At 38.2% G+C, this 24,822-nt stretch overlaps 1 protein-coding gene across 2 annotated transcripts; it reads right to left on the bottom strand.

Annotated features, from left to right (window-relative positions):
• Window positions 1-495: 495 nt before the first annotated feature.
• mapk14b (mitogen-activated protein kinase 14b) lies at window positions 496-22,436 on the bottom strand. Of its 2 annotated transcripts, none has more exons than XM_079483887.1 (12): window positions 22,000-22,436; window positions 16,938-17,067; window positions 14,275-14,333; window positions 10,823-10,934; window positions 10,234-10,263; window positions 9,474-9,521; window positions 9,159-9,273; window positions 8,908-8,979; window positions 5,300-5,379; window positions 4,437-4,515; window positions 2,665-2,838; window positions 496-2,587 (listed from the first exon to the last, which is right to left on the bottom strand). In XM_079483887.1, exons 1-12 carry the CDS (start codon window positions 22,116-22,118, stop codon window positions 2,520-2,522), a joined length of 1,086 nt encoding a protein of 361 aa, XP_079340013.1. In that variant the 5' UTR covers window positions 22,119-22,436; the 3' UTR covers window positions 496-2,519. The 2 variants fall into 2 exon arrangements, with proteins under 2 accessions (XP_079340013.1, XP_079340014.1); XM_079483888.1 differs by lacking the exon at window positions 5,300-5,379 and adding an exon at window positions 6,799-6,878 and having other exon boundaries at window positions 22,000-22,406.
• Between the last annotated feature and the right edge of the window lie 2,386 nt (window positions 22,437-24,822).

Raw genomic sequence — 24,822 nt, 5'->3', positions numbered from 1 at the left:
ATAAGGGTCATTTTGTGGCCCCAGACACTAGACACCTGGATCACTGCTGAGTTCAGACCGTGCTCGAATTGAGGCATTAGGGACTTGCACTGCCCGCATAAACACACAAGTCATGCATGTCGTTGTTTCTCTGTGGCTATAAAATACAGAAATAACATACTTATACACTGTAATACAGGATTAAAAAAATGCTTTTCAACGAGATTTTTCTGAAGGGACGATAACATTCTCCTTCGTGTGAATTTCTCCGTTCTCCTTACGACATCATGTATTTCCTTATGATCAGAAATAGTGAAAAAAACTACTTCTAGAAATCATCATCTGGTAATAAACAAATAAAAAGTGAAACTATATCAGAATACATTTAGAGAACAGTAGGGCTATTTTTCATATATGTCAGACTGTCATATGAGTTTTATATGTTATAAATTTAGCCAGTGTTTTTTTATATAATTTTAGTTGTTTTTAGTTTAATTTAAATGATGTAAATACCAGTCTTCGTAAAGATCGTTTATTTATATATATTTAAAGGCATAGTTCACCCAAAAATAAACAATCTGTCATAAATGACTCAACCTCAAGTTGTTCCAAAACTTGTATATATTTTGTAGGTTAATTCATAACAGAATTTTCATTTTTGTGTGAACTTTCCCTTTAAGTAACATAGACATTGTGAATTAACAGTACATGCAGTCGTAATATTTTAGGATCATTGTGTTTTCTAGGCACAATACAGACAGTCCAATGTTGCTTTGCCTTTTTGATAGAGATCCGTCCACGACATTTTAAGTGTGCATTAGGCTTAAATGAGACAAATGACCACTTGGGGGCAGTATAATGTTAACGTTAGCTCGAATTGAAACACCCTTTATAATAATCTCTCTTTAAAGTACTATTCATAAATGGACCAGTTAAAAACAGTGATTCACTTTATACACACCACACGAGTAAAATCAAAGAGTGAATGTTGTGAAAAATAATTGCCTTTATTTCTGTATAGCAGTGGTTGACCGCATACCACATAATTTATAAGTGAAGGATGAAAAACCGGTTATTTCTCCTCTTCAATGAAAAAACTCATGCAACAAGACACAATATAAACCACACCGAATGGTTTTCGCTTTTGATGATTGACACGTTTGGTGTACTGAAACTGTAAATGTGTATACAAACAGAAACACACCCCTCACATATAATACATGCTTAACACAAAAAACATAGCTGAATAAAATTTAGTGATAATATACAGTGTAAAAGAAGACACTTTAAAATAATCTTAAACAATCAAACTGATACAATAAGTTAGATGCCGGCTCTGATTGACAAACACATTTCCTAGTGTGGGATGTTAACATAAGATCATCATACTCGTATAACAGAAGTATTGGCTCAGGTTCTGTCACTGTTTACAAACATGTTTTAAACCTTAAAAAGCAGGGGAGCTGTTGTGCTGTGAACCATAATGCAACTGTTCAGATAATATAGACTTCCTGTTAAAACCATTACCTCTTTTTTACGTAATTTCCATAAATAATAAATTAATGAAAAAGAATGAAGAGAGAGAAGCGAAACTCTAGTCTTGCTAGAGGATCAGCTGCTATAGAACAGCGTGCATTTCGATAAAACATCAGGCAGATATGGAGTGAATCTCAAAAACGCGTGAAGAACAGGTCACATTTCAAACAAAAAGGAAAGAAACCAATCTCATTTTGCATTGAGAAGACAAAGTCTATTTACATTTGCTTTTATCAAAATGTGTGACATACATGCTCCGGGCACATTTTGTGAGATTCAACCCAAAGAAACAAATATTGTGAGGAATTGCAAATACATCCCAACACAATCATATTAAGCCTGTCTGACCTCCATTTAAGTGATTTTCTCTTAATATGCGATATTTATCACCATTCCTGCCATGTATTAATGTCGATGACAGAGAACACCGCATGTGTTTACATTCTACAAAGAGCTAAATAGTAATAACAATTTCTGGATCTAATTGGATTTAGTTCATTTCCAATGAAGGTCACGTTCTATGTGGCTGTGCTTCTCTGCAAAACTGTTGCACGTCATTTTTTATTTACACCTGTGCCCTTTATTTACATACTTAGTATTGTGAGAGTACTCAAGTTTATCTGGCCTTTACTATTAGACTACAAGCAAAGATTAAGGGAACGTGTTTAGCTTTACTAGAGATAGAATGCTAAACCAAAGCATAATAATCTGGTCGGATCATTTTAATTGAATTCGGGCCACGGAAACCAATTTTGTGTTCATTTTTAGGGCAAAAGAAAAGCTGAGCATGGAAACGTAGCACAAAGCATTACGTTCTGTGTCCTTTTTTGCAATTCAAGCGCAGAGAATTTGGCGTGTGTTTTTTCCTTTCCCTCATTTGATAGTGTGTTTACAAAGGCATGGATAAGTAGCCTCAGAGAACGCAGGAAGCCAGCAGTTGATGATGGCAGGCACTTAAAAGTAATTTCCCGTACGGATGAACGTCTAGAGAGCCCACCAGCTGCTCACGACTCCATCTCGTCCCCGTCGAACACAGGAGCCTCGAAACTGACCACCTCCTCATACGTCAGACCTGCGGATCGAGACGGTCACAGTTAAAATCACTATGCAACACTACTCAAGAAACAAAATTTCAATCCACAAGCTTACGTTTCCACTCATCGATCTCCAGCTCGCGACTCTCGAAGCTCTGGTCGTAGGGTTCTGCCTCCGGCTCGTCGTCTGGGTCGTGGTACTGGGCGAAGTAGGAGTGGGCCAGAGCTTCTGATGCAGTGATCCGTTTATCTGTATCCAGAACCAGCATCTTCTCCAGCAGGTCGACAGCTGAAACAAAGCAAAAACAGCAAGCTTTTAATAAAACATTTGTTAAATAAAACAAAAACTTTTTAATTTATAAAACAAAAGATGACTTGATAATGCTTTCAATAACAACTCTCTAGATGAGCGATTTCCCAAAAGGGGGGCCCACAAGGGGGTCCCAGCTGACTTCCAAGGAGGCCTTAAAATGACTAATTGTAAAATTAGACAAAATAAGCTTTGAAATACATTTAAATATATATATTTATTATTTGGCCGTTTCTATAATAAACAAACCGTTTTGCAGTTAATGTCAAGCTGTAAAATATTTTATCTGTTAGAAATTTAGAGTTTTGTCAATGCAATGCTTGATCAATTGCTTAAGATCAAGCAAAACCATATATAATAGAGATGCACCGATATATCGGCCAGTATTAAGTATCGGTTGATAAAAGTAATTTTTCAAACAGCCGATGATCAGGGCCGTTATATCATAGATAGATACAGTATATCATACATAGTAAATGTTAAGAAACATCACCAGTTTGTTCAATATTAAGTCATTAGATGAATTCATGCTTTACGATCTGTATTGGCAGATATCCCTCTGAATAATCGGTATCGGAGGAGATGCATCTCTACCATATATAGCTCCTTTAATTAATAAGCAATAGTGTCTGACATCATTTTTATTTTATTTGAACCAAAACCCATAGACACCCTTTTAAAGCCACACAGGCCTTGAGGATGATTTAATCTTTTTTTTGTGTATTAACTTGATGACCATTATGGACATTTATAATATGCACACATTTATTCTTAACCTTATCCCAAAATAAAACGCTGAACTGACAGATAATTGTAAATGACACGAATCGCATAAATGTCATATTTTTATCTAAATCAGCATTTTGTCGTTTGTATCAGTGAATACTGTCGGATGTTCAACAATACAATCTTTAAACAGTTTTGACAGTTGTCAAATATTGAATGTTTTAAGTCACAGTATGTGGTGTGTTGCACAGCACTCTTTCAACTTTTAAACTGAAGCGTTTTGCTGAACAGCTAAAGACGTGACAGTAGATTCGTCTTCTTTGATTTGATTGGTCAATGCTCGGCTCTGTAACCAGTAACTCCCGCCTCCTTTCTTTTGATTGGCCACCTCACTTATTTTGATATTGTAATGTTGCTTTTAGTCAGTAATACATTTTGACACACACAACATAAAAAATAGTGGGTACGGCCCCATGTGAGTAAATGGATGTGTGTCCTGAATATATCACAAAAAAGCTGCAATTGAATGTGCTCTTGGGGGCCCCCTAGTGGTGGTGAGGCCCTAAGCAGCCGCTAAGTTGTCACGTGAATTTTATTTGTTTTTATGTTAATATAATTCTGGTCAATCTATAAAACCAATTGTTTTTCAGCATCCTCATACCAAGTTTTTTTTAGAGTTCAAATATGTTCTCTGGAAGTAAGTTGTCATGTTTGTTTGTGGGTTGATTATGTCATCATTGGCTTCAAAGTGGAAATGTTGTCCAGATCTAAGTGCAGTTCATAGACAACAGCACCACCGCAGGTGAAAAGTGGTATCAGTACACAGAGGTGGTGCAGGAAAGATTTGTTACCTAATGGATTTGCACCAATAAACACATCTGCGAAGTTCCGCTTGGGCATGTGTGGTAAGGAGTTGATGTAGTTTCTTGCCTGTTGATCAAAAAAGGATTTGATGTAGAATCATGTATTAACAAACACACAAATGAGATGAATAGTTTAGAATATATTACAGTTTAGAATCAAGATTTGTGCCAGATAATATCCTGATATACATTGTCCCTCAAAGATTATTTGGGCATTTAAAAGGCACTTAAATGGACAATTCACCCAAAAATAATAATGATCCGGCCATTTACTCACTGTCATGACATTCTTACCCTGTATGACTTACTCTTCTGCAGAACACGAAAGAAGACATTTTGAAGAACGTTGGTAACCAAACAACATTGGCCTCCCAATGACTACCATTGTATGGACACAAAACCACCGGGACATTTCTCAAAATATCTTTGCTTGTGTTCCCCAGAAGAAAGACTCGCATACAGGTTTGAACTACATGAGGGTGAATAAATCACAGCAATTTTTTGGGGGGGTGAAATTTCAACAATGAAACTTTTTGGATGTCATTAAATCGCTTATTTGCTTTTTTAGTTTTATGTTAGAGCTTAAGCAGTCCACACTGTTTCCATGCCCTTGTTTAAGATAAGTGCTGGCATTCATCTCAAAGCTCAGCTTTGCAGTGTACTGTGGCACTGTGGTGAAATTAGGTCAGAGATGTGTAGCACACAAGCGGACAGAGGTTTAGAAAGAGCTGGAGGAACAGCGGGTTGGGAGTGACCGAAAACATTTTGCTAAAAAACCCCAGATGAATAGAAGAGATCCGACAGTTCTGGGTCAGTGGTCTCAGAGCATCCAGACGTGGCTCCTCTCTCACCTCATGACTGGGCATCCTGCTTATTAGAGAGGCCGGTGGGGTTCCTGTCAGACGCATTATCTGCTGCAGCTGGTTTATATCTTGAGGAACCCAGGTCAAGGGCCTTACCAGTAAAACAATGCGCTCACTCAGAGCGTTTCAACAATCAGTAAAGCTGCCACGGCATCTTTAGAAATCTTTTGGTTTAATGTTGTGGCAGGGAAGTGATGTTAGAGAAGGAAAAACAGAGAACGACGGGGGACAAGACAGTAAGAAGAAACGGTATCGCAGGATATAAGGTTTGGGCTTATTTATTGTGAACGTGCACAATTTTGCAAAACGCTGAACAAGTTGCACAATAGGTACAAATCACTGCGGATTGTAAGCAAAATGCTCACTGTTGCTAAAGGTTTCGTTTTAGCAATAAAGATTTTAATATTAATGGAAAATACGATTTGAATTTAAAATGAATCCATAAAATAATGTCAAGATGGGAAACATTTTTACGGATCTACAATATAGTTATTATAGTTTTGTTTCCGTTTAATAGACATTGTTATTTACATAAACAATGCACACAATTGTCATTATTTTTAATGTCGCTATATAATTTAATTACATTTGTTTTATTTAAATATAAAGCTATATTTATTCAAATGTATCTGATTTCTTATATATACGGTATATATCTTTTTTAAATAAACTATACATTTATTTTAAAAATGTTAATTTTAGTTGATGTTTTAGCCATTTTTGTCATTTTTAATGTTGCTATATAATTTCATTTAATTTCAATATTTATTCAAATGTTTTTGATTACATTTACATATTTTGTATAGTTTTTATAAACCATACAAGAGAGTTATTATAGTTTTTTGTATAAATGGAGTTAATAAGGAAAAATATTTTAATTATAATAATGTTTATTTTATATTCATTTAAGTTTATTGTTTAGCAATTTTTCGTCATTATTTTAATGTTGTTATATAATTGTAATATTATTTAAATTGATTTGATTTAAATTTACACACTTTTGTAAATAACTTTTCTAAACTATAATAACCAAAATAGTACAATACTTCATGCGGCACTTTGTACCTGTGGCAACGTATTCCACATTTTACAAAACACAAGTTACATTATCCCCATGAGATCAGAACGGTTATAGATTAGACAGAAACCCATGCATTCCATTCCATTAATCCAGGGTTAAGAACAAAATAAGCAAACAGGAAGTGTAACGGGAAGTGCGTGACCCAGGAGACCCGCACACAGAAACAGGATCGCACGGAGGATTCGTACACGCTGGTATGAGTGGGGAGATCTCTTGCAAATTCATCTGCCAGCTATCTGACTAATTCTGACTATTTTAAGGTGCTCATTGCATAACAAGCATACACGAGCAAGTCCATGCCAGCCAAAAAGGAAGGAAACAAGCTGTGAAATTAAAACTACGTGGAGTGACTGAGGCAAGCGGAACCGATGGCCATTGCAAAACTCAGGCAGAACAGAAAACTCACAGACTCGGAAGAGATTTTCATCAAGAGCTCTGTCTCTGGAGTCCCGACGAGCATCATGATCAGCTTCAACTGATCAATATCTTTCAGAGCAAAATAAAGGAAAACGCAGGGAATGGGGTGACTATGAAAGCAGGTACTGGAGGGAGGGGAAAAACAGAAACAATAATAAAACCAAGGATAACAGAATGGCAAAATGTAACAAAAGACGACATGATGGTCCAAAGCTAGCATTTTATTTCTATCCTGTCTATATGTAAACGGTTTAAGGTGCTGCGCTGTTATCCATCAATCCTGTTTCCATCCAACATTCACGCTCAGCAGATAAAACTACAGGTTAGAACTGCACAACAAACACACTTACCTGACAGAAAAATTGATCAGATAGAAAAACTAACAAACAATATATACAGCAAGTTAATGCAAGAGCATGATATGGTTTGGGACACAGTCACCCGAAACACAAGCGTGACATTATTAGGTGAAGAGCGCCATCCAAAAGCATTATGGATTATGTCACACCCTTAGGAGTGATACTAGTCAAATTTGACCCCATTCATTTTTAATACACTGTACTGGTTAATCTGGAAATGATTCATTCTGTACATGATTCATCTGAGCACGATATTCAAACAATAGTAAGTATTAAATTGCTCTGCCTCTGCAGAACTTATCGTGACCTGACAAAAGCTGCTCCGCTACTGGGTAATGTTAACCCATTAACATCAGAAAACTCTTCTTGGTTTTGCACTTTTAATAAAGAAATGGGTTTAAAATGGATTGAAATGAACAAGAGTATGATTCACGTGTAATCCATAATAAAGCCATAGTAGATAGTAGTTTAAAGGCAAGTGCCTAGTGGCTTGTTTTTAAATCTGGCCGCTGTGAGTGTTTTTAGAAAGCAGAAACAATCGTGAAGGTTAGTGACGGGTAAAGGAGACAGAGATTAGTTCATGCAAATCTGTTAGAAACATTCAAAGCATTGGCAACCCGACGCAGACCATACACATGCAAACTTCAATAGAACAAAGCACACAATGACATGCACATAGCGATCAAAAATATTTTGAATAAACATCTTGGAACATCACCAACTTCTGCATTTTAAACTAATGTTGTTGTTTTTTTTGTCCAAAACTAATTTTTCCGTGTAACCTGACGATGCTTTGCACAAAGGCTAAGCTTTTTTGCCCATGCTGAGACTGTCAATCATTAACGGACTAAAAAAGAGCCATAAAAAAGTACATGAGAATTATGACGTAAGACTGCATGTTGTAGTTATGCCGACCGAATAGTGGCACATAACACACACACACACAAACAGGGAAGGTTTTTAAAACTCTGACTCATGTTCTTTTAAAGTTCTTGCAGTAACACCAAAAAGTGCTTTTAAAACATTGTCATTACTAAACATTGTAAAAATTTTATAAATACGCTATTCTAACATGATTAGTACAACGTTTAAAACATTCAGAATCTATGTTTTCCTAACTGAATGGGAATGTTAGTAAAACGTTCTTCGCACATTGTTAGATGGAAAAACCCAGAATTAAATAAGAGAAGATGTCATACAACATGCAGAAACTTCCAATAAAAGGCAATTGCGCTCAGAAACACAATAATCTGCACGTTTTAGAAGCAGAATAAGCGAATCTATTCAACCACAGATCAAATTTACTCTCTCAAAATCCCAAGACTCTACTGGATGTGTCCTGCATGCTGTATTTTTCAATAGACCTTTATTCAAGAACTCCCTGCAACACAACAGAAGCGAGAATGTGTTCATATTCTCCGAGCGGTTTGCGACAAGGCCAGAGTCTTTGTGCTTTAGACAGAGTAAAGATCATGTTTTTGTCAACGGGACCATCAGGCAGCGTGACTCATGAGGAGGCATTGGACCTGACACTGGCTGACTCATTTCCCTCGGGATCCCTGTCAATTGGATCTGGCTGACACGCGTGGGTGTCTTCATTCACACTTGGAGATTCAGGGGGGGCTGGTTGCTGTGGGGGCTGCTCGGGCAGCATATGCCAAAAAAACACCAAACAGCAGAGGGTCTTTCCAGAAAGAGACAGATTGTGGGCACCGTTTGAATTGAGGGGTAAAGGATACGGTCAGTGCCAGGAAACAGGGTCCGTCCTGTAAGGAGCTCGGCCATTATGCAGCCCACCGACCAGATGTCCACTGCAACATAAAAAAAAAACATGTTTAATATACTATCTGGTCTTGTTGCAGGCTATTTCTTCTTTTCATTATCAAATGTCAAAAATTGTGTCAAATGATATTTGCAGTTATAGCTTTTGTTAAACCAGCATGGGCGGTAAAAATCTAAACCTCCCTAAACATTCTGTTTCAATCCCAACCTGTCATGTTGTAGTGCATCCAGTTGAGCATGATTTCAGGGGCGCGGTACCACCGGGTGGCCACGTATCCAGTCATCTCGTCGTCGGTAAGCCGGGCAAGCCCAAAGTCCAAAATCTGAGCGCAGATATCAAATCAAGCATTAGCCATAAACTAGATGAAACTTATCAGTGCACATATTACCTGTTTGTTTGCATGACTATAAAGCAAGTGTTGGTCAACAGAGGATAATAATAACAGATGTGACGGTGGAAAAAGCATCAGATGATGGCAGTTATCAGAGCAAACGGAGCGGTCTCAGATAAACATGTACTCACTTTAAGCTCACAGTCTTCATTGACAGCCAAGTTACTGGGTTTAAGATCCTGGACATTAAGAAAACATGGACAAATCAGGGGATGGCGGCTTATTTTAACACCGATTGTAAAATATAGACGTGACAAGAATTTAGTCATATTAAACTTAAATCTAAATTGTTTTGTTGAAACATGAAAAATGCACATTACATCAAAATGCATGCCACTATAATAGATCAACCTTATTTAAATACAAATTGATCATTTTTAATACGATTGTACATACACAGGCGGTAATAAAAGACATTCTGGAAGTCAAATTCAGAGGGCTGCCAAGTAACCTTTATTAGAAAGGCCGTAAAGGTTTGTTTACACAAGCAGTGATGCAGACGAAACCCAAATCCGTTTACTTGTGCAAAGCCAACAATAAAGCTCACATTCCACACTAATGAGAAAAACGCATTTCCGCATAGACAGATAGCGCTGTAAGCCTCAAACAAGCTTTCCTTCATCATTTCTACAATCGTTGTTGCATCCCCACGATGACTGTTTGCATGCAAATTAACCTTTCGTTTTATAATGTTGCATTTTTTAAACCCCAGACACACCAATTATCCAGAAGCAATAATTGATGCGTAAACAACGTGTCATATTGCACATTTAAAATATTGAAAAACACATTTCTTTGCTCTGTAATTGCACAAGAGACTATTTATAATGAATAACCTCACATGACTAATAACCACACAAAGCAAACTAATGGAAAGAATGGTTTACTTACTCTGTGGATGATGTCTGCTGAGTGAATGTACTGTAGAGAGACATACAGCCTGATCAATTCACTTCCATCAAATAATACAATCAATAAGAGCAATTACCTATTATACATGCAAAGCGTCCGAAGGAAAGAACCACGCTTATGATATTCTTTAGATCCATCAAGAACATTAGACATTTATCTTATCAAACAAAACAAAGAACAACTTTGATGCGTCTGTATTTACATAGTAAAATAATGAATATTCTGGGTTATTTACAACTTTGTTCCCGGTTTATTAGAAACGAATCTCTGGGATTTGGTATGATGTTGCGCAAAGAAAAATATTTTTCAAGATAGAAAACAAACAGTTGCATGTGTACAATATGGCCTCAATGAATGCAAAGTTCTGTATCTGGTGATTTCAAAATTCTCCCAAAAGCATATTTTGCAACAATCAGTACAAATAATTGTAACTTTTGTATAAAGAGTTGATATATTTGCAGTCAAAACTTTCTTCAACTACATCCTTTGCAAGTGTGTTTTTGTGTTAACAAGGTTCGGTTAAAAAAAGAACCCAATGTATTCCCAAAGCAACGGTTAAAAATCTGACCTTTAATCCTCGTAGGATCTGGTAAATAAGGAACTGCACATGGTCGTCCGTCAACTTCTGACACTTGACGATATTGTTGAGGTCTGCGCCCATCAGGTGAGTCACCAGATACCTGTTAATAAAAACAATTCAATCTGACACATCAACTCCGCTGAAAACCTTCGTGGCAAGTGAATTTCAAATGAACATTTTGGGTTTTCATTTAAAAGCATTTGGTGTAACCAGAGCATTAGAAAATGTATAGAGTCACGGTCAGCACAAAACAACAAATAATCTTCTAAAAGAAAAGGCGCAGAGATTAGTCCTGTTTGCAGGGCTCCAGACTGCGACTAAATGGCCGCATTTTGTGTTGCGACCTGTTTTTCTTTACAAGTACTTGCACGCGTGTGCGACTTGAAAGTGTGGTATTTCTTCTAGTTGTCATTTCATGTGGAAAGACGACCAGTGCAGGCTGTGTGAGATAGTCTGCGCGGATCACTCCCGTCCCAGATGTTTACACGCACACAGAATGTGAACACATTACTACGAGTCGCTGTGATGGATTGCTTTAGCCCGAGGGCGAAGGATTTGATATACGAGACGTGAAACATGATTTATCTGTGGATTACTCGAGACAGCGCCGGATAATTTCAAATCCGTTCACAGCAAGAACGAACAACAGGCGAATGCACTTGTTAAGTTTTATTTGAAGTTATATACAGTGTACCCGTTTTGTGTGAACATGAGGAAAAGTCTCCCTAATACACAATAAAGTCATCGTAAGAACGTAACAACACAAGACCTTTCATTCTGCTTTAATGGGTTACCCGGTTAACAAATAAATATATACTTTTTGACAAACAGAATGTCTGTTGGTTCAAATGAATTCAGATTACAGTCTCTCTATTTAGCACCAATATATAACAAAGCTTCTCTGTATATTCGGCTTCTTTAAATAAGCAGAACCAAATCTGCGGTCATCAAGTACCTTGTCAGTGTCAGTAATACAGTTCTTTTGGGGAAATGATTGAATAATTGCTTGCGCTCCTAAATATTTCAGTCAGGGGCTACAGTGCTTCTAGTAAAAAAAGTAAGTCTGGAGTCTTGGATTGGTACCACGCACAGCCAATCAGAGTAAATGTATGTGGTGCCGAGCCAGCTGGGTGCAAGGTTACCTACTGGAAACTCTGCTGAACTCTGAAAAGAATCCAAGAGGCTTTTGCTTGACCCGGTCATGAGCTCGATCATTAACCTTAACAACCATGAATGCATTGCTCCTCTGTGCTCTCATAACACTTGAGGCAAACAACGGGTGAAACAACTTAACCGTCATCCAAATACCTTCCATTAGACTAAAGCACTAATGCAGAATGCAGAATGACGCTGCATCTGGGCAGGATAAGCATACACACACAGAAATATCCATTGCCAAATGCACCCCTCATTCTTTTTGGGGTGCATTTTGGGGGCAGGGGTACTTATAAGAGTATTCTTAGCTCCAGTTTCCATGCATCTTATAAGTGCTTGTGCAAGAAGCTGAGGCTGTATGCAAAACCACTGCCATTCCTTGTGTGTGTCTGTGTGTGTGTGTTCAGCTCCTGTTTCCACTTTCCACACAGTCAAGCTCTTGTTCCAGGGAAACTCACTCATTCTGTCTTTCTCTGCAGTTGTGACCTCAGATGGCTCTTATACCCCACTGAACGAGTGGAAGACTGGCTAAACACGAAGATGGCCTCAACATAGATAGTTTAGGCCATTAAGACAGTATAATACTAGAACATTCCTCAAAGGAACAAGGAAAATTAAAAAGCGGTCATCCTCTACTCACCCTTGAGTTTCTCCAAACCTGTATAGATTTTTTTTCCTCATAGCAGGAAAAATCTGAAGAACTGTTTGCTCTCCTACATTCTTCACAATATCTTCTTTTGTGTTCAACAGAACAAATACATTTATATAGATTTGAAACAACTCTAGGTGACTAAATAATGACAGAATTTTCATTTTTGGGTGAACTTTTCCTTTAAATGTAAGTTTGCATGTCTGCCATTGTTTGGGCATTAAATCCCATTTTAAAAACATGCATGCAGAACAGAATGCATAGACCACAAGACAACGGTTTACTGATTTTAACCCGAAAAAATTAACGTGAGTAAACATTGACAAATTTAAAGTATGTTCACACACAGAGTTTGATTTAGAGAAATTACAGAAACCATCTTTTATATTTAACGTTTAGCTATTTGAGCATGTTTTTTATTTATATGCAGAGATTTATATTTGATGGTTTTAATAGTTTTAGTAAACTCTAATAGCCTTGTTCATACAGGGAACGACAACTTTGATATGGAGTTAGGGTTACAAATTTTTAAACGTACAAAGATTAGAAACAGAAGCATTCTATCACAGATTGTGAATACTTTCCCACCAGACAAACAACCAAAAGTTAATTTACAATACATTTAAAATGTGCAACTACATCACATATCCTTAAAATAATCAAGACGTCATTGACCATCGGTGTGGAGGTTAATAGATTTATTAATAGTCATCAGTCTTTGTGTAAACAGACCTCTAGTCTGTCAGATCTACTTCATTGTAAGCGAATTCCCTCAAAACTGCAGAAATCTCCAGGGACATTTATTCAAATCGCATGTTCTAGGCTTACAGGCTCGCCTAAAACATACAAAACTACACTTACAGTACGAGTCTTATTCAGAATTGCATAAACGTGTTGTCAATTGCCGCTCTCGTGTGGGCCGTTGAGCAGGCGGTTAAATGAGGCAATAAGAGCAGATTATTGCCTATGTATTTCAAGCAATTTATGCCCAATGGCTACAGGACTGTTGCCATGGTAACCAGGGATATTCCCAACACGTGCCGGGCCGCGATGCTTTTCACCCTTCCCGGACCAGAGCAGGAAATAACCATGCAGTGCTGCTTTTTTATTATTCCTATAACTTGACACAATGTACTTGTTAGTAGATGGGTTGTGCAATGGAGACACGTACACCTCAAATAATTACAAGAGAACACGCGAAGGAGTGGCAGCTTCGCCCGAGTCATTACTATGGTGTGCAAAAAAGCTTTCTGTTGGGCTGTGAAGCTGTATCCTTGTCAATTTATCGGGAATATTTGGAGATCACATTCATTTGTCACCTGCAAGCATCTATCAAACAACACAAAACATTGCTGGTTTACCAATATGTACCTTTAACATTTCCTGGAAAGATTTCATCCTGACTTCTCTGGAGCCCGTGGCTATGATTTGCATGCTGCCGGAAAGCCGCATCTCCGACAACGCGCAAAATAGGCTACTGAATTGAGTTCTCGTTCACATCTTCTTGAACAACATTATGCCATGATGCCCATTTTAGCAAGTATATTAGAAAAGATCCTAAGCATTGAGCCCTGCAATACTTGAGTGGCGGTTTGTTTTATTATGTTGCAGAAGTGGCACAGTGGTGGATACTCACACGTCATCGAATTCTTCTAGGCTGGTGGAGGGTGTGAAAACATCCAGAAGGCCGATTACCTAAAACAAAGACAAGAGTCAAGGACAATTAGTCTGAATTACAGCAAGATTATAACATCAAGGTCAAATGATTTCGAAACTGACTGTGAGCCCGTGCAGACATGTTGGACTCTAGTGTAATGACTTCTTGGTTTAAGTCCAACAATGTATTCGACTGATCTAATCAGTAAAACAGATGTTATCGGCACACAGACAAATGCAGCATAACTAAAAAACGAAGTACGTTCATAGCGCCAGCAACTGCAGTAACTTCATTGCTTTACTCCAATTGGAAGTCGCTCCCAAATTTAGCTCATCGTTTGCATATAGTTGAGCAAATCTCAACCTTGTCACGTCGCTACACACCCCAACTTCCTTTTGCCAACGGTGACTGTCGCTTGTGTCGCCAGCTCTCCATTGAAATGAATGACATCGCCTCGCTTTGTCGCTGGCGGGCTTCACTTTTTATTTTACACGTTTCCAAACTCTAGGACATTAATACTTATGTTACAGTTCTGAGAAACCAGTAAAAGGCGGCAAGATACATAGAAATGTATCAAAATATTGTAAATGTTTGCAATACGCACAGTTGCACATTTGCAATATTTTGATACATTTCTATGTATCTTGTGATGAATGAATACATCAAAAACTAATGTCTTGTTAAACGTTGTTTGGATCCAATAGCCAAGATAGAGATGTGTTCTATTGCCAGAAAGAATATATATATATATGAAGAACTCAGAAATGAGAAACATTTTTATAAATCATGTTTTTATTATGTTTTATTGTGTTTGTTAGCTGTAGTTTGTTAGTTATTATGGTGTAAATCAAAACAAACCAACTACAGTTTGATTGATATTAATTGGAAAGCACATCAAATAACTTTTTTTTCTAAAGTTCTCGTTTTGGAAATAAACTCTTTTGTTATATAACAACAATAACTGTTGTTCATGTAAGCTGTGGCAGACTGTGGTTCCCGTCTGAGGAAATGGAAAATGTAGTGCATGTTGTCGTGGTTCAGTTTGTAAACATCCTCTGTGAACTTCTTTATTAATGTGTGTGGGTACCACCATTATCTCTCGTTCTGCAAGAACAGCTTCTGCATGTCATACCAACTACACCGTCAATGCACTTGTACCCACAATAACATCAAAGTGACTTGGTCAGCACTGGTGCTCGCGAAATGACATGCAATACACAACGTTCAGATACACAAACTACAGTTGATAGTCGAGGGTGGGAACATCCAACCTTCTTCAAGGGACAGTTCTCCCAAAAATGAAAACTATTCCGTTTTCCTTCATCTGCAGAACACAAAGGAAGATATTTTGAAGAATGTTGGTAACCGAAAACTGGCCCCCACGGACTTCCATTGTACGGACACAAAAAAACTGAGACATTTCTCAAAATATACCCTGTGGTTCAAAGCAGAAAGAAAGAAAGAAAATGAGGGTGAATAATTGACAGATTTGTCATTTTTGAGTGAACTCTCTTTTTAACTGGCCACATTTGGTTGTATGGCTTGTAATACCACTGTTGCCACAAATTGTAAAATAAAAAGGGACAAGATGTTTGAAAAGCCAATAAATTAACTCTTTTACTCTTTATTGACTGTTAACATCTGTAAGAAAGGCGAACAGTGCCAGCAATTGTAAAAGTGCAAGCAAGCAAGAAAAATTTGAGTGAGAGAGAGAGTGAGAGAGAGAGTGAGAGAGAGAGTGAGAGAGAGAGTGAGAGAGAGAGTGAGAGAGTGAGTGAGTGAGAGTGTGAGAGAGAGAGATAGAGAGAGAGAGAGAGAGGGTGGCTCATATCCAGCATAGAGTTTCACCCACGCCTGGCGGAGGCTGCACATATTTCTGAGGGTTCTGTCCAAAATATTCTCCTATGCAAAAACACTACACAACTGACAACAGCAGGCAAATAAGATCATCTGCACTGCAGAGACACTCTGCATCTGTGTGCCAGCCTCAAAAACAACAACCAGGCCTTTAACTCTAACCTGACATCGCACAAAAGGTCATGTCGACTCTTGCAATATACTTCAGACAAAAGCATAGATAATTATCTTCAGTCATTCGCCATAAAGCCGCTAAAAAGAGAAATGCATAAAACGAAATGAGGAAGGCAGAGTATGATAATGTGTGCATCATGCGTTTACGATTTCCTAAGAGGGCACATGGCATGTTATGCATTAACAGCAGACAATCTTTCCACACTCAGCAATCGATTGAGTTTCATAATGCACATGAATCTCCCACCGGGATGTGTGCTTTCTTTAATAGTAAGGAAAGAGGAAACAGAGGAAGTATCATAGAACAGCTAAAAGAGTAACATGCCAGTTCTGGATACTGTTTTTGCATTATTATACTTGTAGAAAAACAAGAAAATATTAATAAGTCAAAAAGGGTGATCTTCTCATATGTTGCAGGCTGGAATCGAACCGGCACCACCAACATAAGCACCATTGTCGCCAGCCGAAGCAACGTTTAATGCATTTTAAAGTGGTTATTACGCAGATTATCCTAAATGAAAATAGAAAGGCAGGAAAGAAAAGCTAAGATGCATTCACATTAGGAAAGACAGAGGAAGTGGCAGACATGCAGGTAGAAATATCCTTCTTACATTCTCGTGTTTCATGTGCTTCAGCAGCCGCAGTTCTCTGTACGTGCGCTTGGCGTGGATGATAGACTGGAACGGCCGGGACAGCTTCTTGACCGCGATCTTATGGTCCGTTTTTTTGTCATATGCCGAGCTGTGGATAAAGAACACGCTATTAACAACGGACCACAAGATAAAAACAGACATTTTTGGTCACGTCCAGGCTTAAATTAAAAAAGACCACCCCAGAGTTTCAATGAAATTCTGTTGCTAAAATAAATCTTGAGGTTCTCCTTAAATAGTAAGCCTACAGGATTTATGTCGGTTTTATCATCGCCTGGTATAACACTCCCATAATGCAAATCTTCTCCATTTAACAAATATAGGGGGGAAAATAAACCTCATTCCAAAATCTCTCTAAGCTATTGTTAAGTTTTCCAAATGATCTTTGGAACAATGTGGTTTCAATGCGAGTCTGGTCTGATCAAAAGAGTGAATAGGATTTCCAGGAAATCTAAGTAGGCCAGTCTCGTCAATATAAGGATACAGAGTTTGGTGCACTAATAGTGTTCTCTCACCACAGCGTCTGCCGACCCAGACAAATAATAATCCCTGACACCAGAATAAGTGATGTCCTATGACTAATTTTAATGTTATTTTTTTTTAAAGCAGTTCATCCGAAAATAAAAATGTATACACACATGCAACATACACCTATATATACACACAACACTAAATGCATTAGACATGCACAATCTTCTCAAACTATGTCACAGGCCATTTCCAGCACTATTGTACCATCACACCCTTGAAAGAAATGTGTGGCCACACAAGAGCTCATTCAAACTTGAGTACAGATAAGACTTGCCAAGACAAATCACATGAAATATACACAACAGAAGGGTCAACACTTGTGCTGTTTACTCAAAGTCTTTATTGTCGAGTCTTGTAGAAATGCTGTTCTTGTACTTGCATAACAAGCCGTGCGTGACTCGAACCAGCTCGACAGCGAAATGCATAGTTGAACCCTCTCCACTTCAGTCACTCATGGGTGTGGTGTTTATGGGACATATCTACTTACAAGAATAGTTAGCAGATGGCAAAAGCAAGCTTTACGTGCAGGTAGTAGAGTGATATATGATGGCCGTGCAGCTCTGTTTGAATAAAAGTAGACAGAGCATGTTTTCTACATGCACGCTGGGTTTGATCCAACAGAAAAAAGTTTGGTACGCAGAGTGGAGCGAGTGACTCAGTGAAGATTGTGAAAGATGGGAAAACACCACAGCAGCGTGTAAGAAAACTCCCATTTCTCTATATAACCATGAAACCCTGATGCGTCTAGACCTGGACTCACTCCTTCAGCTCAGAAGTGAATATATTCTCAACCAATTCGCTAAAATATATCAGAGAATTACAGGGAGAAAAATGATAGAACTTGAATATTAGAAATCAATCTCATTTAAAATGTTGCCAAAAACATAAATGTATACTATTTGTTAGTCTTAGTGAAATAAAAAATTACAATGCCCATTTGCTTTTTAAAAATCGTGTGGCTTCAGAATCTAGTTAAAATCTGTAAATGCACTTCCTGCCTGTAATGACTATCCATCTTAGATGACATATGTTAGACGGCTCGGGCGGAGCATCCGTTAACTCCTCCCCTTCAACTGTCAGTCTACTGCCAGTTCCATTATAAAATGCAACAGCTGGTGTTATACATCCAATCAAATCGCAGAGAAAGACTAAAGCCACGCCCACTATTATCCCCATTCAAAATTCCATTTCACTCGGAAATACACGTGTAAAAAGGATGGTAATTTATTTTTTAGGAGCACTTGTTTTAAAAATGTAGTTGCAAAGTAAAAAATTTAGGAGCACAGACAATTAAGTTAAAAAAAGAAACATTAATTTAGCATTATATAGCATTCACAATGGGAAAGCATGATAAACTAAGCTTATTGGTTATTATTGATTGTACCAAGAGGGCTGTTGAAGGCTTCGTTTTGATTGTTACTGAAATGGTCACAGTTTAGAGCCCTGTGTGTCTTGAGGTTATCAATCTTTTTTGACTCTAAGGCACCCCATTGTATTCAACAATATTCAAAGCCCCACACACCCATCACAAGAACTCAAAACGTTCTACCCAATACAATATTTTAAAACATATTTTATAATGTTTTGAAACATTATAAAAATAAGAAAAATATTTTATTTGTTTTTTATATTGCATTTGAATGCTCATTTTCTTTCATTTTGAAATAGAAGTAATCTTGAGAGGCCACCCTGAAGTAAGCCGAGACCCCCTTGTGAAATATAATGGACATTCATATTAGGCCTACGCGTTTCTTTACAAAGTGATGTCGCCAACCAACTTGCATGCATAATGCATAATGCCTGGCATAATCCAGCATTTTGTGCCGGTTTTGCTGCAATTTTAGTCATTTAGCATGTGTGCATTTTTACACAAAAAAATGGGGTGCATATTTAAATCCTACATATACTGCAGTTATGAATATGATCTTGGGAATATGTTGGCGTTTGCACTATCCTGCACAGTTCACACAGAGAAAATGCATTCTCAGAAACTAAATAAATCACAAAACCAAAAGTTTATCCGCAAAGAAAAGCAGCCTTACAGCAAAATATTTGGACAGGATAATTTTTTAAACTGAAATAACACAGTTTTCCAAGGAAACAATAACATAAGCGCTTTCATAAAATGATTTCTGCTTCTAAACCCTATACAAGTATTTGCACCATAGACTTCCGTTGTACATCACATAATGTGTATGTTTTTACAAACAAAATGGGTTGCTTACTAAAAGTATTTAAATAACTATTTAAAAGTGCAAATTATTTCCGTCCTACGGTACTCAGCAGATCTTCCAAGACATAGTCATTAGTGAATAATAACCCAGCAGAACATTCCTTTAACTTTAGACAATGGGCGGAGAGTTATGGTAGTTATGGTTTCAATTCAACCTTGGCTAGATCATGAAGAACCTGTACCGAATGAAGAGAAACAAACTCCAGCAAAACAGGACCAAAGTAGGCCAAAGGCGTTTTCAGTTTGAGCGTAGCATTAGTCAAAGGCTGCACTCAATGTGCCCAAAGCACCTCGGATTAAACCAGGTAAATGTGCTTTTGCTGTTTTGACTGTACATTATGTTCTTGACAGATGTGAAGGATGTTCAGCATGCTTTAGTCAAATAAACAAAACCAGACTAGTTTCTTTCTGCGCGGTCTAGTTTTGTGTTCCGCAGATGTCCCAGTCAAAGCCAATTGAACCCCTGACCCGTGCGAATCTCTGCATCTCTGACAGGTGAAACATGTCAACCAGCAGCGTTACAGTGCAACATATGGCTAGTTTACAAAACAAACTACAATCCAATCAGATCGTAAAGCACCGCAATAATAAAAATGGCTTTCTGGAAGACCATAGCTTCGTTTTATATTAAACATGACTGGGGACTTCTTGAATGCCAGGCAACACACACTGTAAAACTTTGCTGTAATTTCGCAGGAGGTTGGCCAGTAACTTACTGTAGATTTAAGGTACAATTTAGTTTTAAGCATAAACTTACCAAGTTCATATATTGTTCTTTCGTAAAACAGGACCAAATATTTGCGGTCATTTTTACTGTCATGTAAATGTATCACAACGCAAGAAGTTTTCAATGTTTCTACAGAAAACAAGGGACAAATGTTTCAGAAGAATGTCATTTTTTTGCAGTGTTGCTACACTAATGCCAGTCTCTTCTGGCACCTTTTGAATCTCAATAGTCAGTGTTTTCATTTTGATTCAAGTAATTGAAAAAGTATATTAAGTAGCGAATAAATCTACAGTAAATGACTGGCAAACCTGCTGCAAAAACTACAGGAAAGTTTTACAGGGGACTCTGAATGAGAGTGGGAATGATTGTGTATGGCATGCATGCACTTCTTGACTTTCCAGGCTGAGACGTCCTGGGAACAAACGTGAAAACATTTACATTCAGGCATTTGCTCCAAAGCGACTTACATAGCATTATCCAATACATCTTGCATAGGTGTGTGCAATCCCCTGTGATGGCGTTGTTGACGAAATGCTCTTACCACTGAGCTACAGGAAAGCTTCAAGAAAAGGCACTATTTATATCTCACCGACAGAGGACACGGCTAGAACAGGACGCATTCACGTTATCAGTGACCGTCCAGGAATATAAAACAGAATGGCTTGACCCTGATGTCAGCTGTAGGGAGCAACACGTGCTTTCCCCTTCCTGAAAACCCCCAAGTTTCAGTTCTGTGCAATATGATCACAACATCTTAAACGACTCTTACAGCAGTTTTGAATCCTTGTAAGAGTGGTGTTGAGGAGACCACCTAATCCTGGAATTATGAGTCAGAGCAAAGAATGACATCATCTCGTCCTCGCGGCCAGACTCGTGCAGCGTGCACAACGTGAACGGCCTTCAGTTTGACGTTAACGTGCCACTTCCACGTCCAAGAGTCTAATGAACTTGCATTAACCATTAAACGCAATCATTTTGCTATTTTTACCCCCGATTAAATGTCTTATAATCGTTTCCACCCCAAGTGTGTTTTCTTTCTACGCTAAAGCGAGTTTGCGTTAATCCTTCAGGTTTGCATGCGCGTTTACGTGGAACATTTACGTTATACGTAATACATTCCACAAAAGCAACTGTAAATATCACGTTCACGTTTTTTCTTTTTGTTTTATAAGGAAGCAAATAGCTGGCTGTCACTGACGTGGACTGAACGCGTCCTTTTGGGGGAAATCTACTTGACTTCCATCGTTAAACGCCCTCCAGCTGTACTCGTGAACGTGCAGCCACAACACTCGCGCACTTTTAGCGCTCTTAATCTACACTTTCTGACAGACTCTGCAACACCAAAACATGCCATCGAGCGTTCACGCGGGTGCAAAATCAATAACGTTCTTTCTACCTCAACTTCAGCTCACATTTTATTGCAAGCGCGGCTGCAACACGAGTCTCCAAAAACAGCCGCTGAAAAAAACAAATGCAAGAGGCCCGAATACTCGAGCAGACAGATCGTGTTATGCACAAGCGCGGATATTTACCATACGGATCCATAAGCTCCGGAACCCACGGGTGACAAACTCTTGTACCTCTCCGGTACCTCCCATATGGTCTTGTTGAGCTCCTGCCGGTAGAAAACGGGTCTCTCCTTCTGGGACATTCCTGAAGTGGAGCGGAAACTTCTGTGCTGCTCTCGGTCGGTCGGTCGCGGTGCTTTAATACGAACGAAACAAAAGCGCAACCTCCGGGTTCACAATCCTGTCCTCGCGCATCGAAAAACTCGAGTTAGACGCATATGCGCAGTGGCTGGAGATCGTGCACGCGCGTAAAGTCTGTTGCTTCAGGAGTCCCCGAGCAAAGCGCGAGACCTTCTTTCTCCTGTTACAGGTTCTCCTCTGACGAAGAAGAGGCTACTCGCTGCACAGCTTTCTTGTAGCTCCTCCTCTCTAGACGTCCAGCGAGGAGGAGCTTCAGCCTCGAACTACACCGCTGTGCAGCACGTGATGCGCCCCACATGGGAAGATGGCGGAGAGTCAGAGACAGTTGGAGGTAGTCGGAGTATGCAAAAAATGATCTTTAAAGAAAATAAATACTTTTAGTTGTGTGCAAATGTTTTCTTAGCTATTTTTGAGTGCCTGAATATGCAATCGTGCATAGTTTAACGTTAGCGTCAAAAACCCAAGAACCTAACTAACGTTACATGTCACGTTAATCTGTGGGGAATTATTTAAATGCATGACGTGGAGATGAAAAAGCACCCGAAATGAAGCACACATATGTGAAAACAGGCATGGATTATCATGGTCATGCCACCATTAATAGAGAAAACTGTCATTGATTTTGGAAATGTTATGTGTCTATGCCAACTAGACTGGAATTACTTGTGCAGTAAACTGTTTAAATGCACAACACCTTCCAGCTAATAAGAATCCAGTGTTGAGACTGACCATGGTATAATATAGCATGTTAAACTTGTCTTCTTACATGTGACTGCTCCAGATTTATTGTTGTAATAATTGCGTGTATTGATTTGTTTTAGAAATTTAGCAAATCATATTTCACCTTGCATTTGGACTATGTCCTTCCTGAGTGACTTTGAGCTACAGCTTTTAACTTGGCATCTAAACCATTATCATTAGCAGTGAAATGTCATCCTATAATATATTCAGAATGCACTATATAGCCCACTGTACGTCCACTCTTAATTAACAGGGTGCACCACTTCAGCTTCGAGGGACTGACTGTGGAATATTTATCCATTTCTAGTTATTTGATCACCAAAATGAACTACAAAAGTGATTCCAAATTTAATGACTAAGATTTTCACTTGGCATCTATTAGTCTGATATGCCTCCAATCGTGAGGTGGTGGTGCCATCAGTTATTACAAGCTGTTCCTCTGGCAAGGTAAGATATTGATAACTATACTTTGAATGAAGATATGCATTATGAGCATTCCTCTGTATGCAGGTAATTTGTCATAAATAATACACATTGGAAAAAAGTGTATTGTTTTTGCACTCTTTCTATAAAGTCACGTTTCTGTCAACAAACAAGTGATCCAACCGGATCACTCCAATTCATGGAGGTCATCCCAACTATGCCAGATGTCATGGAGGTCACCCCAACAACGAGAATCCATGTATGTACATAGATATGTTTATCTATTGTTTGACTTATTTATGCAATTACCTTCCTGTTTCATAAAAGTGTTTGAGCAGCAATTGAATATTGACATTATTATTGAAATGTCTTATCTTTTTGCACAAAGGACTCTGCTGTGATGAAACGGATTGAGCTTGCCAGTGACCGAGTGGAGGAGAACCGAACACAATTTACTGGGAAAGTTCACCTACCACAGATCACAAGCATGAGTGAGGATGATGCCTTGTTGGCCATAACAAGGATCTGTTTTTTGACACCATTTTTTATAATGGTGAAATGGATGAAGACATGATCCGGGCTCCCTTCCTTTTCACATTTGTAAGAATGGAGGACATGATGTTTTTCATGAAGGAAATGTATGATAGAAGAAATCTGCGTGTGTCTTGCCTGCATAACCCTGACCTTTGAAACAAAAAGGCTAGCTGATAGATCTGTGTAAATATTATTTTATAAATGTTTTTCAACAATTAAAGTTATGTAGGGAAAGAATTCTGGCATCTTTGTTTACTAATATTCAGTTTTGTTTTTTACAATTTGTTGCTAGTGATAGATCCAACTGCGGAATATGGCTTGCCGATCTTATAAATTTGAGCACAGTTTCACTAGATCTCTCTCCTTCAGGAATTTATTAAATCCAGGAATATCAACTCCGTTGTGAGTCGATACCTAAACATAGCTACCAGGGAGATAAAGAGCTGAAGGGAAGAACAGCAGGCAGGAGACGAAGTGATGTTAAATAAACTGAAAAATGATTAATTGAATCATCTCAGTTGTGCTGTAATGTTCAGTCTAGGATTGTCAAACTTAGTCTGACTAGAAACAGATTCAATAGGTGTTGTTAACCATGCCAGATAACAGTATCAAAATATTGTCTCCTGATGTTATTATGAACCTTGAGATGGAGACTATTGGAGACTCATATCAAGACAATACAACTCCCAACGAGGTCAAACAATATTGAAAATAAGGATGAAATGTAACAAATAATATGAATCAAAGTGTATGATAAAAGAAATGAATGAATACATATGATTAATGAATAATGTAATGAATGAGATAAATTAAATAGAATAATTCTATGAAAGTTTCTATCCAGATCTATCACTCGACTGAAGTTTGCTATTAACGATAATAAATACAGTAACATATAAGGGCAGTGATGTATGTGACTAATACATTTTAAATGAAGTAACAATCCCT

This window comes from Barbatula barbatula, assembly GCF_947034865.1.
Source record: "Barbatula barbatula genome assembly, chromosome: 20".
NCBI classification, from domain to species: domain Eukaryota; kingdom Metazoa; phylum Chordata; class Actinopteri; order Cypriniformes; family Nemacheilidae; genus Barbatula; species Barbatula barbatula.
This window is presented reverse-complemented; position numbering and strand designations above follow the sequence as displayed.